The 18,351-nt window shown below is 43.8% G+C and overlaps 1 protein-coding gene across 1 annotated transcript in view; it reads left to right on the forward strand.

Annotated features, from left to right (window-relative positions):
* The first annotated feature begins 608 nt into the window (after positions 1–608).
* LOC146813685 (solute carrier family 22 member 7-like) overlaps positions 609–18,351 on the forward strand; it is a 172,534-nt gene continuing 154,791 nt past the window's right edge. The window contains exons 1-2 of the mRNA XM_085609487.1: positions 609–671; positions 938–1,041. Coding sequence (XP_085465613.1) covers positions 609–671; positions 938–1,041 — 167 coding nt within the window. The remainder of the gene's footprint in view (positions 672–937; positions 1,042–18,351) is intronic.

Consider the following 18,351-nt stretch of genomic DNA (forward strand, 5'->3'; position numbering starts at 1 on the left):
CCGTGGTGCAAAAGTGTGGCAAGGGGCTTGTAAATCTGCCCCTGTGTTTTTTAAACTTTTATCCACATGAAAACTATTTAAATTGAAGGGACAACATTGATGAACCGTTGCACACGGTACTGCACAGTTTTGTTCATGTGCTTTTGTTGTAATTTGAGAAGCGATCAAAGTTTGTAAAGTGGACCTAGGCTTAGTGGCCAAAGGGATAAGGAGAGAAAAGGAGGGATAAGCAATTGTGGTTGGTTGTCACATATCTGGACTGGATGTCACACTGCATAAAGTCTCAGATTACATGTGATCATGGAGTTGGGATCTGCATTGTTCAAGTAGGCACTAAGGGGTAACAATTACGCCGGTGTACCTGGAGTCCCTGTCAGGAAATGTGCAATGATTGAACATCACTCCATCACTAGGAAGGAAGGAGCCTTGGTAGAGAAAAGGTAACTGATAAACGAAGGACACAAAGAAGGACACAGGTGAGCACTTGGGGAACTATATTGAGTGTCAAGAAATTAATGTTGTGATGAAAGTTTTCCTTATACTTGTCAGACCTTATATGTAACCCAGAAATGCACCTGTTCTGGTAATATCATTCCCTACTCTCCATTATGCCTTTCTACATCTTCTCCATGTGCCCTGTCTCCATGGACAATTATGTCCCAATCGATCAGGTGGGACTGGCAGTACAGTGGAGAACGTAATAACATTTTAGTCAGCCTCTGTCTTTCAACTTTATTAAGGTTTTGGAGTATTTGTATATGTGGTCGTGGGACATGTTGCATGTGCTGTGATACAGGTCTGAACGGTTGGGATGTATGGAAGGCAGCGTCCTAATAATTCGGTGCTACAAAGGCTACATGGAACCAGTCAACTGGGTATGAAGAATTCCACTCTGTAATCAGTGATTTTAACGCCTACTTGCGCCTTTCTCTTTCAGTGGGACCTCGTGTGCGAGAAGAAATGGCTCAGTAAGGAGTCTTCCACCTTCTTCTTCATCGGGGTTACAGTGGGATCGCTTTCAATTGGTTACTTGTCCGATAGGTACAGTAGGATGCATCCAGTTTTTCCTAATGTGTATTTCTATGTTCCTACATGGGTTAGCTGGTAATTATTTTTTCGTGTGCACTCTGTGATAGGTGTTGCATTTCTGACTCCTTCCCATCACAAACTCAGGGTCTTGGTCACTAAGATCTCAGTAGATTTCAGCTTATGGGTTTGTGGTTTGGTGACTAATGGGGAATGGACAGATGTCTGCTTAAGGGAATTTAACAGATAGACAGTTGTACTACAGATGGTGGCAACTGGCACACAGTTCAGGCAGTAGTGTGCCAGTGAGATACAATAGGCTGTTCATTTTGGAGAATCACAGATTTGGTGGTTCTATATGAGTCCGAGGTAGGTTGTCGAAGGTCCTAGAACTGCCCTTGCTCACCCACTTTGAATCAAGTGCAAAGGAGAGTCAAAAACTATGAGTGGATCATGGCTGAATTAATGCCATGTTAATTAAATAGATACAATAATATGTATTTGTAACAATATACATAGGACCAGATGTACGACCATTTTTGCATGCCAAACGGGATTGCAAACCCGTTTGCGCATGCAAAAACAGCATGGGTAATGTACAAACCCTATTTTGCGAGTCACAATTTTTTGCGACTCGCAAAATAGAGTTTTGAGACTCGCTATTAGCAAGGGGCGTTCCCTTCTTATAGCAAGCGCTTCCTATGTAAGAATGTTTTGCATCCGCAATTGCGGGAGCAAAACACTTGCAAATTACCACCCTCTTCAAGAGGGTAGTATTGCACTCATAAAAGGGAAGGGGTCCCCAGGGGACCCCTTCCCCTTTGCAAATGCAGGGGAAAATATTTTCCACTAACTGCCCTTAAATTTTTTTTTTTTTTTTTTAAATGTATTCCGTTTTCCTTTAAGGAAAACAGACTGCATTCAACAACAAAAACTGCATTATTTAAAAGCAGTCCCAGACATGGTGGTCTGCTGAGCCCAGCAGGCCACCATACCTGGGAGGGCCTGCAATTCCAAATGGGGTCGCAAATTGCGAGAGGCTCATTAATATTCACGAGCCTCTCAATTTGCGACCCCATTGGGAATCACTAACAGTGTGAAATACACTGTTGTACATTGGAAATAGCGATTCGCAAAATGGGAGTCGCAAAAAACTCGCAATTTGCAAGGCGCTATTTCCATGGTCGTACATCTGGCTCATAGTACTCTAAAGACTTTCTGGTTTTCTAGTAGGATCTGTAAGCAAATAATGCCCTTGAAACTATAGTGTGCACGCAGTTTCTGTAAAATCCAATTTGATTACATTTATAGAGTGAAACCCAAACTGTAAGGGCCTAATTACGAGTTTGGTCTATAGGACTGCCAAACTCAGGCAGGGACCACCGCACCACTACTCCACCCACTATATTACGAGTATGGCGGTCAGACCATCAGTGGACGACCACAGCTGCCAGGAATCCACAATCCCTTGTGCTGGTGCAGCGGTCTTGAGGCAGCAATATTCTTCGTGGTGCTGTTACGGCACTGCCAAGCATATTACAAGTTTCACCACTGCAACTCTAAACATGGCAGTGAGACCACATTTGGTAGGGTGGTGGTGTGGCCCCCTGTTGCCTCTGGGCCCTTGAGTACATGCAGGGGGCACATGGTGTGTCCCCCGGGTCTATGCACTACCTTTCCGTCACAGCATGGACTTAGCAGTCCATGCAGGGCAGGAAAGGGCTTAGACTTTGGCATTTCAAAGGCACCGATGTGGGAACGCCAAAGGACCATCCACCATAGAACAAGAAAACGTGTACCCTGGCGGGTGGGCCGGCAGTCATGTTTGGAGGTGCGGGAGTATGGCGGTGGCATGCCGGCCCACTCCTGCACTACCAAAATTGTAATCAGGCCATAAGATATGTCCATTGATTTCACATGCTAGTGGCCAGGGTAGGCCCTGACCTGGTTACCTTGCTCACCTTGCCACTGGATTCAAGATAACCTGGCTGATGAGGGGTGAAACCCCGAAACTGGTCCCAGGATGCTTGTTTCCGGTCCAGGGGAACCTTCCTGGCAGTTCGGGCTCTACTGTTCCCATGAGGAACAGGGTAAAGTCTGATTTACTGGGTCCAAACTAGAGTGGCTTAGTGAGCAAAAAAATAGGTGATGGATTAAATCCAGGTCTGTGACTGGGGGTGAGTGACTGAAAGGTTTCAGCACTCAGTCCATCATTTTCCAGTGATTGCTATGTTTACCCTAAGTGGCCAAGGTATGCCCATATGTGGGTCCCTTGCTCACTTTGCCACTGGATTCAAGCTAGCCTGGTTGAACCCCAAAACCAGTCCCAGAATGCTTGTTTCCCATCCAGGGAGGACTTGGCCTGGCAGTTCGGGCTGGACTGTAGGGTCAAGACTGATTTGCATATAGTTGGGTCCTCATTGGGGTGGCTTAGTGAGCAGAATAACGATGATGGATTAAACCCATATCTGCGACTGAGGGTGAGTGTCTGAAAAGTTTCAGCACTCCGTCAATCATCTGACTGTGTTTGCTGTGCTCACCCTAAGCAGGCAGGGTATGCCCAGAAGTGGGTCCCTTGCTCACATTGCCACTGGATTCATGCTAACCTGGCTGATGAGGAGTGGAACCCCGAAACTGGTCCCAGGATGCTTGTTTCTGGTCCAGAGAGGACTTGGATTGACATTTCAGGCTGGAATGTTCTCATGAGGAACAGGGTCAAGACTGATTTGCATTTGGCTGGGTCCAAAATGGGGTGTCTTAGTAAGCAGAAGAACATACATGGATTAAACCCAGATCTGGGGTGAGTGTCTGAAAAGTTTCTGCACTCCGCCTATCATTTTACTGTGTTTGCTAATGATTGTGTTTACCAAACCGTAATGTCTTATACTGCCTAATGTAATGTAAATCCATTCAGCTGTTTTAGATACAAAAGTCTAAGGAAAATGCATTGGTAGAAAAAATTATTTTGTGACCCCTTGACCAGTCACCACAAAACGTTGCATTATCAGCCAATGTAGAAGCAAGAATAGGTCTGCAAAGTTTTCTTTAGACTCTGCAAAGTTAATAATAGTGACAATGAGAGGGATTCCTATTTCTGGTAACCCTAACTCTGACTACTATACCAACGGTAACAACTTGTTTTGAAATAAAATGATGACCTTATCACTCTACTGGAGAAGGTGAAGGGACACTGTTGTTAATTCCTTTGGTTTGCTTTTAATTTTGCTGTAAAAGCACAAGTACATGTCCTAATGTTATACTTGTTAAAGACACTGGAAGCTCTTTAAGTGACGGAGAAGCAGAAAGATGTACCATCAGCCAACCATCTCTGAAAATTAAAACGTCATCACCCAGCACTGAATTGTAAATAGAGCTTGTCCCAAGACGTGATTTGAAAATATGAAGCCATTATTTGTGTGTTGGAGAAACAGAATAGTCTTTTTCCATTTTCCTCCTTTTGTCGTACTGGTAGACATGGGATTTCTGGTTGGCTAAGGCTTGCGCCAAAGCCTGTGTCAGAACCAGCTCTTTTCTTTTGCTGGTGGGTGACACAGGAGCAGAACGACGTAAGCTCCCAATTCCTCCTCCGAACTCCCCAGCCACGCACAGTCTTAAATGCGTAGCCAGAAAAGCCCCAAGGGGGAAAGGGGAATTGGACAGAGAAGAGAATGCACACACGTGTAGTCTTCCTTTCTTCTTCTTCTTATGTTGTCTATTCTTTTCTTCTGCTCTACTGTTCTTGTATGCTCCAATACTAGATCCACCAAGTGGAGATGTCAGTAGGACGATTGGGAACTTGCGCTAAGGCATCCTTTAATTCATCCGATAAAATACTGCTGCTCGTTTGTTCTCTGGCCATTCCGTCTCTAATACCAACTTGTTGAATTGTGCCAAGTATGCCACTAACGCTCTGTTTCCTTGTCGGATCTCCAAAAGTTCATTATCTGTAGCTTGAGACACCTTTCGAAGATCAAAAATTTGCATGAACTCTTTCTTGAAGTCATCTAAATTAAATAGCACAGGGTCGTTTCTGGTGACCAAGGGCATTGACCATGCTGCGGCATCCCCACTTAGGTAAGATAGGATAAATGCCACACGAGACTGAGCATCAGGAAACAGGGCAGGTCTGCACATAAAGTGCAAGGAACATTGTGTTAAAAAGACTTGAGCCTTCTGGGGGTCTCCACTAAAGCGTTCTGGGGGTGCTAGGGGAATCACCGGAGATAGTGAATGTATTACTTGTATGTTTACTTTTGACTGGGATGAAGCTGATTCCCCAAATGAACCCAAAACTGGGGAAGATATCTTAAACCCTTCTTCCGAAACTAAACTCCCTATTCTTTGTGCCAATTCTGTGGTATCTTTTTTGAGTTCTCTATTTTCTTCTCTAACTGTAATTAATTCTCTTTGTATCTCATCCAAAATGTTCCCCAACTTCTTTAAATCCAAACATTCCGCCATTCTTGTCAGGTGCCTATACCGCGCAGGCACTTCACTCTGTCAGAACCAGCTCTTCTCTTTCGCTGGTGGGTGACACAGGAGCAGAACGACGCAAGCTCCCAATTCCTCCTCCGAACTCCCCAGCCACGCACAGTCTTAAATGCGTAGCCAGAAAAGCCCCAAGGGGGAAAGGGGAATTGGACAGAGAAGAGAATGCACACACGTGTAGTCTTCCTTTCTTCTTCTTCTTATGTTGTCTATTCTTTTCTTCTGCTCTACTGTTCTTGTATGCTGAAAAATAAATTACATGTAAATCACTCTCTGCCTCCTCTTCTACTTCTAATCTTATTCTTCTCATTCGATTGATAACCCACCCAGGAGCTGTGTGCATTTGCTTCTCTTCTTAGGCTACTTGTTCTTCTGTTCTTAGTATTATTCACTGTAATATAATGGGCTTGTGTTATTGGTTATTCTTTCTCTTATCTCTAATCTCAATTTCTCTTCACTGGTGCTCACTTACAGGACAGAGAACTGAAGCCTCGTTAAGTATACTCTTTCTTCTTCACCTATGTGTATGTATATCTTATTATGTAACTTCTGCTGCTTCGCTGTGGTATTATATTCTCTCACTTTTTCGTTGTCATATGATTTCTACCTCATGCGGGTTTCTACTCTCTAAGTTGTGTGAAAAAATACTGTTAGGAAACGGCATTAGCTTCAAACGAAAATGCCGTCGCCTCTCAGAACCCTCGTCGAAATACCTAGTACTATTTTTGTTCAAGACCTGTGCTGACTCTAAAATCGCACTTGAAATCTACTTCAGAAGAAACTGCGCACTCGCCCTTAGGAAGCGGAGCTTCTGGCAAGCATGCGCTGTTACCAGTTTAACAGACCGCTTTTCGGGTAAGTAGGAATTGTCTTACTTAGGATTGCTGACTGTTCACGAACTCAAATATTTCCTCAGGAGCTTCTGGCAAGCATGCGTTGTTACCAGTTTTAACGGACCGTTTCTCAGGTAAAATTGGAAGTGTCTTACTTAGGATAGATGGCTGTACACAAACTCAAATACTTCCTCAGGACTCTCGCGACGCATAGCTTCTTTTCCCTAAACTAACGCGACGCGATGAAGACACCTCCTACTCCGCCTACAGTTCAGGTGAAGTGCGCAGCTCTCTGCGCACCTCACCGGTAACTCTCCAATCTGCCAATCTGACTAGAGCGCTGACCCGTTTCCTATTATGGAACAGACAGCCACCATGTTGCAATCGCCCTTGCACCCAATGCTTTTTACACAGTTTGGACAACACGGCAACCATCATTCCTTTCCTGATGTGAGACCTCTTAGCTGGGGACCTGACAGTACCCTCCCTCAAAGACCTTCCTTCCTTCTGGATCTTGTTTGGATATCTTCTATGAAAGTCGGCTATTAGTCGTGGAGCATTTACTTCAGATTCTGGCTCCCAAGATCTCTCCTCAGGACCATAACCTTTCCAGTCTAGTAAGTAATATAACTTTCCTTTTTGTAGCTTAGAGTCTAAGATCTGTTGAATTTCAAACTCCTCTCCTTTCTCAGTTTGAATTGGCTTTGGGGTCTTACTTGAATGACTGGGTGTATACGTAACCTCTTGGGTAATTTTAACTGATAGTTTAATGTGCTTAACTTTTTCTCTATTGCATAAGGTCCAATAAATCGTGGTTGAAACTTTCTAACCCCTTTTAGTCTGAGATTTCTTGTATTTAACCAAACTTTGTCTCCCACTACCAACTCAGGTTCTTTTCTTCTCTTTTTGTCTGCATAGTGTTTGTAATTTGCCTTTGCTACTGTTAAATTTTGGATAGCTCTACTATGTACTTGTGTCAGTTGTTCTACCAAATCAGATGATACTGCGGGAACATCAACTTCTTGAAAGTTTAATGAATGTTGTGGGTGTCTACCAGCATTTAGGAAGAACGGAGTGTAACCTGTAGAAGCATTTGTAGTGTTGTTATGTGCAAATTCTGCTGCCCATAAATAATCTGGCCAGTCTCCTTCCTGTTCTAATAGACACATTCTTAGATACTGTTCCAGTTCCTGATTGGTGCGTTCTGTTTGTCCATCAGACTCTGGGTGGAAACTAGTGGTGTACCTGTTCTCTATGTTCAAACGCTTAGTGAATGCCTTCCAGAAATGTGACAGAAACTGAGAGTCCCTATCTGACACCAAAACCTTAGGTATGCCATGTGCGCGAACTACATGCTGGCTGAAAGCATCCGCTAAAATCTTGGCAGATGGCACCCCCTTTAAAGGTACAAAATGCGCCATCTTTGTAAAGGCGTCCACACAAACTAAAATGGTATCATAACCATGGCTAGAGGGTAAATCTACTATGAGATCTAAGGTTACAGTGTGCCAAGGAAAAGGAGGGGTGGGTAAAGGCTGTAACAGGCCTTGTGGACGTCTTCTTTCTGATTTTCCTCTTGCGCAAGTCTCACAAGTTGCCACATACTGATGTATGTCCTTAATCATGTTTGGCCACCAGAATTGTCTGCGCACCAATTCCTTAGTCTTGTTTATGCCTTTGTGTCCTGCTAGGATACTGCCATGACATTTTTTTAAGGCCTTTAATTGCATCTCTGGAGTGGGCAAGTATAATGCTCCATTGTGATAGGGTAGACCTTCTTGAATTTCTCTCCTGGAATCTTCCTTTAACCAACTCCTCATTTCTTCACAACTCTGAGTATCAGTTTTCTCTCGATTCTCTACTGTTTCTTGTAATACGGCGTTGATTACCTTTTCTGCTGGAATAATTGCCTGATCTAGAATCTTTTCCGTAACTCCTTCCGTCTCTAATCTGGATAGGGCATCCGCCTTTCCATTCTGGGTTCCGGGTCGATAAGTAATTACAAAGTCATATTCAGAGAAATACAAGGACCAGCGTAGCTGTCTGGGAGTTAAAGTTCTGGCTGATTTTAAAAATTTCAAATTTCGGTGATCAGTATACACTGTTACTACGTGCCGAGCTCCCATCAGATAATGCCTCCATTCCTTGAAAGGTTCCTTAATGGCCAGTAATTCTTTTTCTGTGATAGTATAGTTAATTTCTGGGGGTGTTAATTTTCGAGAGCGGAAGGCCACTGGATGGAGTTGGCCCGTAGTTTTGTGTCTCTGTGATAACACTCCTCCCAAGGCCAGATTCGATGCATCCGTTTCAACAAAGAATGGTTCCGCAGGATCTGGATGCAACAGAATAGGCGCTGTGGTGAAATCTTTTTTTAATCGCACAAATGCTGCCTCAGCTTCCGCATTCCACTGGAAAGGAACTCCCTTCTTCAATAAACGTGTGATTGGGATTAACTTTTTTGAGAAGTCTTGGATAAATCTCCTATAGAAGTTGGCAAATCCTATGAAACTTTGGATTTCCTTAACTGATGTAGGGGACTTCCACTCAATCACCGCCTTTATCTTGTGTTCATCCATGGTGATTCCTCCTGGAGCAAGTACAAATCCCAAAAACTCGACTGAGGTTACATCAAAGGCGCATTTGTCCAATTTGACAAATAACCCATTCTCACGAAGTCTTTGTAGTACTTTCTTGACATGTTCTTCATGTGTCTTTACTTCCATTGAGTAAATCAGGATATCATCAATATATACAATCGCTATCTGATCTATGGAATCCTTCAACACATCATTTATAAAATGTTGAAATGCTGCTGGTGCATTGCATAGCCCATACGGCATCACCTGGTATTCAAATAAACCTTGCTTAGTTCTAAATGCCGTCTTCCACTCATCTCCTTCTCTGATTCGGACCAGGTGGTATGCTCCTCGCAAATCAAGTTTTGTATAGATTTTAGCTTCTTTCACCTGGTCCAGAAGAGTGGAAATCAGAGGTAAAGGGTAACGGTTCTTGATTGTTATCCGGTTTATTGCCCTGTAGTCTATGCACGTGCGTAATTCTCCACTTTTCTTTGGAATAAAAAACAAGGGGGAAGAAACTGGAGACTGCGAAGGCCGAATGAAACCATTCTCTAGATATTCTGCCAGATAATCCTTTAAATGTTTATCCTCTTGTTCGGTCAAAGCATAGATTCTACTGCAGGGTAAATTCTCTCCAGGTTCCAAATCTATTTTACAATCATACTCCCTGTGAGGAGGTAATTTCTTTGCTTCGACTTCATTAAAGACATCCTGATATTCTTGATACTTTTCAGGTAAGGTTACCGTGTCTATCAGACAGACCGAATTTTCATTTTCACTAAAATGATAGGCAGGAGGTTTATCTGTTCTGATTTTACAGTCTTTGAGACAATTTTCCTTGCAGTAGTTTGAGTTCAAGGTTATCGTTCTTGCTGCCCAATCTATGGTGGGGTTATGCTCGGTGAGCCAAGGTAACCCTAAGATCATTTGAAACTGTGGGGCGTCAATTAAATTGAATTGTAAAATTTCGCGATGGCCTTCAGTTGTTTCTAGTTGCACTGGTTCTGTGTGGCTCACGATGGGGCCTGATGACAGATTGGTACCGTCTACGGCTCTGACTGGCTCACTCTTCTCTTTCCGGATTGCTTGTAATCCAATTCTCTCAGCAAATTCGCAGAAATTACCCGTTGCTCCTGAATCTATCATCACAGCAACCTTTTTCCCTCTATTTTCTCGATAGCTCAGAGTTACAGATATCACCAAATGAGGAGCAGCTGCTTGCAAGGTATTCGCCAAAGCATGATTCTTTGGAGCCGAATTTGTTTCGGCAACCACCAGTCCAACTTCATCTACTGGTGGTGCGTGGCGTTTTCCGCCGACTGTGTCTTGGGCTTTTTGGGGCAATCCCGAACAAAATGCCCGCTTCCTCCACAATAGAGACACAATTTATTGTTCCGCCTCTTTTCCTTCTCCTCCTTTGTAAGAGGTCCACGAATAGTTCCTATTTGCATGGGCTCGATTCCGCGATTGGAATCATGTTCTTTGTGAGGTTCATATCTGGCTCTATCAAAACGCGGAACACAGGGTCGATAATCTCGTTTCTTCTCGCCCCTTCTCTCGCTCTGTCGAAAATCAATCTCCAATACTAGATCCACCAAGCGGAGATGTCAGTAGGACGATTGGGAACTTGCGCTAAGGCATCCTTTAATTCATACTTTAGCCCCCGATAAAATACTGCTGCTCGTTTGTTCTCTGGCCATTCCGTCTCTAATACCAACTTGTTGAATTGTGCCAAGTATGCCACTAACGCTCTGTTTCCTTGTCGGATCTCCAAAAGTTCATTATCTGTAGCTTGAGACACCTTTCGAAGATCAAAAATTTGCATGAACTCTTTCTTGAAGTCATCTAAATTAAATAGCACAGGGTCGTTTCTGGTGACCAAGGGCATTGACCATGCTGCGGCATCCCCACTTAGGTAAGATAGGATAAATGCCACACGAGACTGAGCATCAGGAAACAGGGCAGGTCTGCACATAAAGTGCAAGGAACATTGCGTTAATAAGACTTGAGCCTTCTGGGGGTCTCCACTAAAGAGTTCTCAGGGTGCTAGGGGAATCACCGGAGATAGTGAATGTATTACTTGTGTGTTTACTTTTGACTGGGATGAAGCTGATTCCCCAAATGAACCCAAAACTGGGGAAGATATCTTAAACCCTTCTTCCGAAACTAAACTCCCTATTCTTTGTGCCAATTCTGTGGTATCTTTTTTGAGTTCTCTATTTTCTTCTCTAACTGTAATTAATTCTCTTTGTATCTCATCCAAAATGTTCCCCAACTTCTTTAAATCCAAACCTTCAGCCATTCTTGTCAGGTGCCTATACCGCGCGGGCACTTCAATCTGTCAGAACCAGCTCTTCTCTTTCGCTGGTGGGTGACACAGGAGCAGAACGACGCAAGCTCCCAATTCCTCCTCCGAACACCCCAGCCACGCACAGTCTTAAATGCTTAGCCAGAAAAGCCCCAAGGGGGAAAGGGGAATTGGACAGAGAAGAGAATGCACACACGTGTAGTCTTCCTTTCTTCTTCTTCTTATGTTGTCTACTCTTTTCTTCTGCTCTACTGTTCTTGTATGCTGAAAAATAAATTACATGTAAATCACTCTCTGACTCCTCTTCTACTTCTAATCTTATTCTTCTCATTCGATTGATAACCCACCCAGGAGCTGTGTGCCTTTGCTTCTCTTCTTAGGCTACTTGTTCTTCTGTTCTTAGTATTATTCACTGTAATATAATGGGCTTGTGTTATTGGTTATTCTTTCTCTTATCTCTAATCTCAATTTCTCTTCACTGGTGCTCACTTACAGGACAGAGAACTGAAGCCTCGTTAAGTATACTCTTTCTTCTTCACCTATGTGTATGTATATCTTATTATGTAACTTCTGCTGCTTCTCTGTGGTATTATATTCTCTCACTTTTTCGTTGTCATATGATTTCTACCTCATGCAGGTTTCTACTCTCTATGTTGTGTGAAAAAATACTGTTAGGAAACGGCATTAGCTTCAAACGAAAATGCCGTCGCCTCTCAGAACTCTCGTCGAAATACCTAGTACTATTTTTGTTCAAGACTTGTGCTGACTTTAAACTCGCACTTGAAATCTACTTCAGAAGAAACTGCGCACTCGCCCTTAGGAAGCGGAGCTTCTGGCAAGCATGCGCTGTTACCAGTGTAACGGACCGCTTTTCGGGTAAATAGGAATTGTCTTACTTAGGATTGCTGACTGTTCACAAACTCAAATATTTCCTCAGGAGCTTCTGGCAAGCATGCGTTGTTACCAGTTTTAACGGACCGTTTCTCAGGTAAAATTGGAATTGTCTTACTTAGGATAGCTGGCTGTACACGAACTCAAATACTTCCTCAGGACTCTCGCGACGCGTAGCTTCTTTTCCCTAAACTAACACGACGCGATGAAGACACCTCCTACTCCTCCTACAGTTCAGGTGAAGTGCGCAGCTCTCCACGCGCCTCACCGGTAACTCTCCAATCTGCCAATCTGACTAGAGCGCTGACCCGTTTCCTATTATGGAACACACAGCCGCCATGTTGTAATCGCCCTTGCACCCAATGCTTTTTACACAGTTTGGACAACACGGCAACCATCATTCCTTTCCTGATGTGAGACCCCTTAGCTGGGGACCTGACAGCCACCACTCTAGTCAGGGCAAGGGAGTTACACGCCAAAGATAACCCCTGCTCACCCCCTTGGTAGCTTGGCACGAGCAGTCAGGCTTATCCCGGAGGCAAGGTGTAATGCGTTTGCTCAACACACACACAGCAGCAACATCCCTGGCACACCACGAAAGGAACTCCACACAAGGTTATATCAAAAATAGCCTTTGTATTCTCATAACACATTAGAATAGTAATCACATAATATACATCGTGCCACCTGGCACTAGGTCATATTTACAAGGGATTATATACACTTGACAGAGCCAATTGGACCACCGTCAGAACCATCACAAAGTGAACTTGGTAAATGTAGAACTTATCATAAACATAGAACACAACCAGTAATTGCTGGCAACTTTAGCATCATCCGGTAACATAAACCACATTATGCACAGTATCACATTAGGCGCGAATTACATTCTGCGCCAACCTCACCAGCATAAACACATTATGCAATCATCTCATAAGTCTAAATGCATTAGACCCTCCCCTCCTAAGCATAACTCACATTACGCAATAGGCCTTTCCAGCATACACACAGTATGCATAACCATCCTATAAATAAACGCATTATGCCATAAACATCACCATAGCTACATTACGCAACACCACATTATACCTAAACACTGGACATACGTCACATCGCATTCCAGTAAAACAACCAGTCATGCCTGGTAACATTGCATCTTGCCTGAATCTGTTAGGCAAACATAGTAGGCCTAATAGCTGGGCATAAACCCAGAGTGCATAAATCACATTGGGACATAATCATTCTTTTGGCAACACTCCTAGTAATAGACACATTATGCAATTCGGTAGAGCCTGGTGCTCTACCAATGTCACCAATTTGCCCCCAGGCCAACTGGCCTTCTCAAAGGGCGTGAATGCCCTATGTTCCAATGTCAGGGCCGGCTGCCAATGCAGCAGAGACATGTGAGCACAGGCAGTGGCCTAAGCGTTGCAGCTGCCCACTAATTGCTTGGCAGCTGTGATAAAAACTGTAGGCAGGGGCACTCCTGTGCCCTGAGTCCTCCACTGGGACTCTAAAACTCGACTGTGCCCAATGTCGCAGGGCGGGCACCCGCAATGTGCCCCAACACGCCCTCATTGTTGCAGCTACCCTCTGCAAGCAGGGCAGCTTGGACAAACACGGCCCTGGTACCTCTGTGCCCTCGAGGCCCCCACTGGGGTACCTTAAACAAATGTGCCCCCACGTTGGAGAGGCCAGCAACGGTGGGACCGCTCAGGCACTAACACTGTGCCCTGACGTGCACCATCTCGATGGGGTGCTTTAGAGATATGTGCCCAAATGTTGGAGTCAAACGGGCTCTGCACACAAAGCCTGCCCCACGTTGGAGCCACATGGGCTCTGGAACGATCACTTGCCCCACGTGTGAGCGGCCTGCAATGGCGGGACCGCTCAGGCACTCACAATGTGCCCCTGGAGCCCCCAAGGGCTCCGGACCAACAACCTACTGCTTCCCGATTAGCCCCACTCACTGGACGGTCCTCTGCCCGCTCCAGTCTCCTGGGACCCGCAACTCTCCTTCTCCAGCGTAGGTCCTCGGGCCGGAATGGAGCTCGCACAGCAGCGGGGGCAGATACCGGCAATGTGCCTCGTGCCCCCTCCGCCATCAACACCCAACGCGGCACCTTGCGGGGCTCTCCCTTTGACATGGGAGCCCTGCCGAACCTCTTCTCCTCTCGGCAATTTCGTGGGCGCTGGGCTTCCCTCGGGAAGGCGGAAGTCCCGCCCCATGACAGGCATCATGCTGCCTGACTTCTGGCCTGGCAGTGGTGATTTCACCAGCGGAGAACGTGAGCTGGGCACCCGCAAAAGGCAGAGAGCGCGGGGTGGGCACCCGCAGTAAAAACAACCAGGGAGCAGCCACGTGGGTTGGGCACCCACCACTCAAATACCTGAATAAGCGGGGTGGGCACCCGCCGCCCAAGGCACCATGGGGGAATCTTTCATGCTGGGATTCCCCCATCCAGTCGAGCAGCCCAACGCTGGATAGCCCTCGTGCTCCTTTTCCTTGGAAAAATGTAGCGCTCACCAGGTTCTAGGTGCCCCAAGAGTCCTGGGAGTCATTAGGGATAAAGGGGCCAGGCAGGGCCCAGGGAGGCAAGCCCTCCTGGCAGCCCCCTGCTTGGGCCCCAGCAGCAGCACGCACCAGCAGGATCAGCACCCAAGTACAGAACAACATTATGGGGTCACAGCCCCTTCGTTTATACACCCTTTCTCCTTTGTGTCACAGCACAGGGCTTGGGGATACCAGTTAGAACTGGTTTAGGGGGGGATCTGGAGCACTTTGTTTTGCCCAGCTCCTCTCCCCTTTGTCAGGTGGGGGCTCAGTGATCAGGCACACCACAGGGGGCGGAGCCAGCATTGTGGAGGGAAGGCACAGCCCTATTCAGGTCCCAGGTGCAACTCCTCCCTCCCATCTATATGCAGATCTCTCTATTCACCACTGGGCTGACTCACCCTGTCTCCTGGAGCCACCCACACCCTTCAGCTCCAGTCAATCACAAGCCAGGCATACAATTCACATCATGCAGGCAGACACACAGCACACAGAAATGCCAACTTCTAAAAGTAGCATTTCTCCACCAGCCACCATAAATCTGCGCACACCATTGTGCAGCATGTATCCTCACGAGTTCATACATACTAAACTCGCCCCTGAACTCCTCTCACACCAGGATTAACCATGGACACACATATCTCCCATGCATTCCTATAGGAGGGCAGGCCAATCTCACCACATGCACTCAAAGCACACACACACACTTTACCCTGGGCCACAGTGCTAAAGTGCCCAGAGGCCTAAAATCACTACCACCATGTCAGAGCTTAAGGCAAAAAGTTCAGGGATGAACCTGCCAAAAAGAGCCAAGTCCAACACTTACTATAAAGGTAAACATACCATTAGGTACCCAAGTCACTGCGATAAATCATTCCTTAGTTCTGGGATAAAAGAGAGAAAACATAAAGATAAGTTAATGTTACATGGTATACATTTACATAATAAAGTTGAAGTTTCTGCAATATAATTAGTTTTGTTAATAAAGAAACATTACAGAGCTGCAAATGTCTAATGCAATTAAATATGTATCTTAAACATTTCATTTGCATTTATGTGCTGTTCTCAGGTTTCATACCCGTATACCTTAAACAATATACAAGTATGAATCTTCATCGTTGAACAGCAGGTGAAAAAACAATCATATAGATTGTAGAAAAAAAAACAGAACACAGTTTAACACTGTAAATATAATATACTATGCATGCATTCACTACAAGCTGTAACAATTTTTTTTTACTTGGACCAACTCAACTACTATAAATAAACATATCCCAAAAATAATTAAATAATGTTCAAGCAGTCCATTTAATGAAGACATTACCCTTAGTAGGCCGAATGATCTCTTAAAGACTAAACCGTTTTTTAAAGATAACTCCTTCTTAGAATTTTGGTTTAAAAAAGAACAGTAATGGAAGTTTAAAAGGCAGTTTAATGTTAAATGTCAGGTTACTATCACTGTGCTCCGTCCATTTCTTTAGAGTTTTTAAGTACACAGTGTTGTGTCCTGAAGTTTTATGTACTTCTTCATGAAAAGTGACAGCTAGTACTTTGCTCATTCTTCCAGAAACTGAAATTGGTCCGACTTTAAAGCTTGAAATTTCAGTTTGTATTTTTGATCCATCTACTCTACATAATTGAACCATCAATTTAATGTATTTACCACTTCTGTGTATCTGGTATGTAGACATAAATCAGATCTACAATTTGGATTGGTCATGTTCCAGTTTCCATTTCTTATCAGGTTGTCAAATGGTACACTTTTCAAATCTGGTTATGTTACAAAAATAAACCTTTCAGAATTTATATTAGTAGTAGATGTAAACGAGAAATCCAAATAATCAGGGTCCCATTTGTAGCTTAGACCACATAACTCACTTCTTCTTGTTACAAAAGTCCAACGATAACCATAATAAACTCTTGTGTGTCTTGCTGACAGTTCTGAGAAGATAGTACATATCCACTGATTGTGTCCACCACGTTGTATTCCCAAAGCAGAATGTAGTACATTCCTACCACTATGTAAACGTTGCAACACACAATATAGTTCTGAGAAGAACCTACTGCCTCCTTTAGGTTAAATTGCATTTACTAGATGTGGTAAAAGGCTACATTCAGAACTAGATTAGCATAGCAGTTGATACAATTTTTATTTTCCAGCTGAAACCCTACAGCAGTTCTAGATACAGCTTTTTCCAAAGAATCCAATTTCGCTTCCTATTTCTCAGTCAGCAGTATTGTTACTCCATTTTGCTGATAGTTAGTTCAAAGATTTCCTTTTTTTTAAGCAATTCTTCATTGACATTGCTGCACTCTTGTAGTATAGGCATTAAACAGAGTATTCATTTTCCAACTTCAATCAAACTGAACATGCGCTTTGCTGGTGTCTGGTTGCAGGAGATTCGTTTTTTAGATCAGTCAACTTTGTAAGGTAATCATATCTTCCTGGGTCAGAACCCCAACTCTGATGTCCCTCATAATTTTTCCATATACCTCATCAGACACTTGACACATATTTTTCAACAGTTCATTGTATTTGAAATTCAGCCATATGTTTTCATTTCTAGTCCCTCCTAAAGCATTATATGTTTGTTCATATAAAAGGGTCTTGAAAACAGGTGCTCCTTTCACAGGGGTTAGCTGCAGGAGGTCACTATACACAATTAAATGCTTTCCGCTGAAAAGAACATCCTAAAGAGCTCCTAAAATGTGTTGCATTCATAAGTGAATGTAAGCAAGCATTGAGACAATGCTTACCTCATCAATGATTTAAAGCTTTTTTATCTTCAAAACTCTTTCCACCTCATGACATGCTTCACCAGATAACTTCTGGTGTCCCAGTTTATTATCATGTTCCATAGGTAACGTTAGTAGTCGATGTAGAGTAATTCCTTTGAAATTTGTGTGCAGCTAATCCTGTTGGGGCTGTCACTACACACGACAAATTTGATTGTGTTACCCTCTTTAGGTAAGCGGTCAGCACTTTAATTAAAAAGCTTTTCCAAGTTCCAGCTTGGCCACAAATATATAATAAAATTGGATGTAAAGGAAGAGCAATTGCTATCTCTGTCTCCTTTACTTCCATATAAATGTCTTTCTGTTCATTGTTGAGTTGTGCAGCTGACTGTTCCAGATCTTCGGTTTCCTGTCAAACTTGTTCAACTGCAGTTTCCACCTCGTTTGTTAAGCTTGCAGCTTTATTTTGAATAATACCTGCTCCAAGAGGATCCTGACTCTTGTGGAGTCTCATCACTTAGCATTTGCATATCATTTTGAAAGACTAAACACTGAATACTGTCTTTTAAAATCATTAAATGAATCCCCATAGCAATCATACCCATTAAGTATTTCAAATTCTGCATGCCAAGGTTTGAAAAGTTGAAGAAGAGCAAAATGCAAAAACTCTCCTTTCTCTTGAGATTGGCAGCTACATTTCCTGTGGTTAATGAAATTTCCCTTTGCATATTTGCTAAACAACCACCATAGACAAGAACAGCAAATGTTCCTTCTACTATATGTTCTTCTACATTGCTTCTGTACCTGTATTTCTGAAAAATGTCATATAGGCACATGTTTTCCAAGTGCAAACTTCTTCTTGGGTAGTATGCATTCAGTATACTTGTTTTTACTGTCTGAACTTTCATGATCAAAATCTGCTAGATACTGAATTTC

This window comes from Triturus cristatus, chromosome 6 (assembly GCF_964204655.1).
Source record: "Triturus cristatus chromosome 6, aTriCri1.1, whole genome shotgun sequence".
NCBI lineage: Eukaryota > Metazoa > Chordata > Amphibia > Caudata > Salamandridae > Triturus > Triturus cristatus.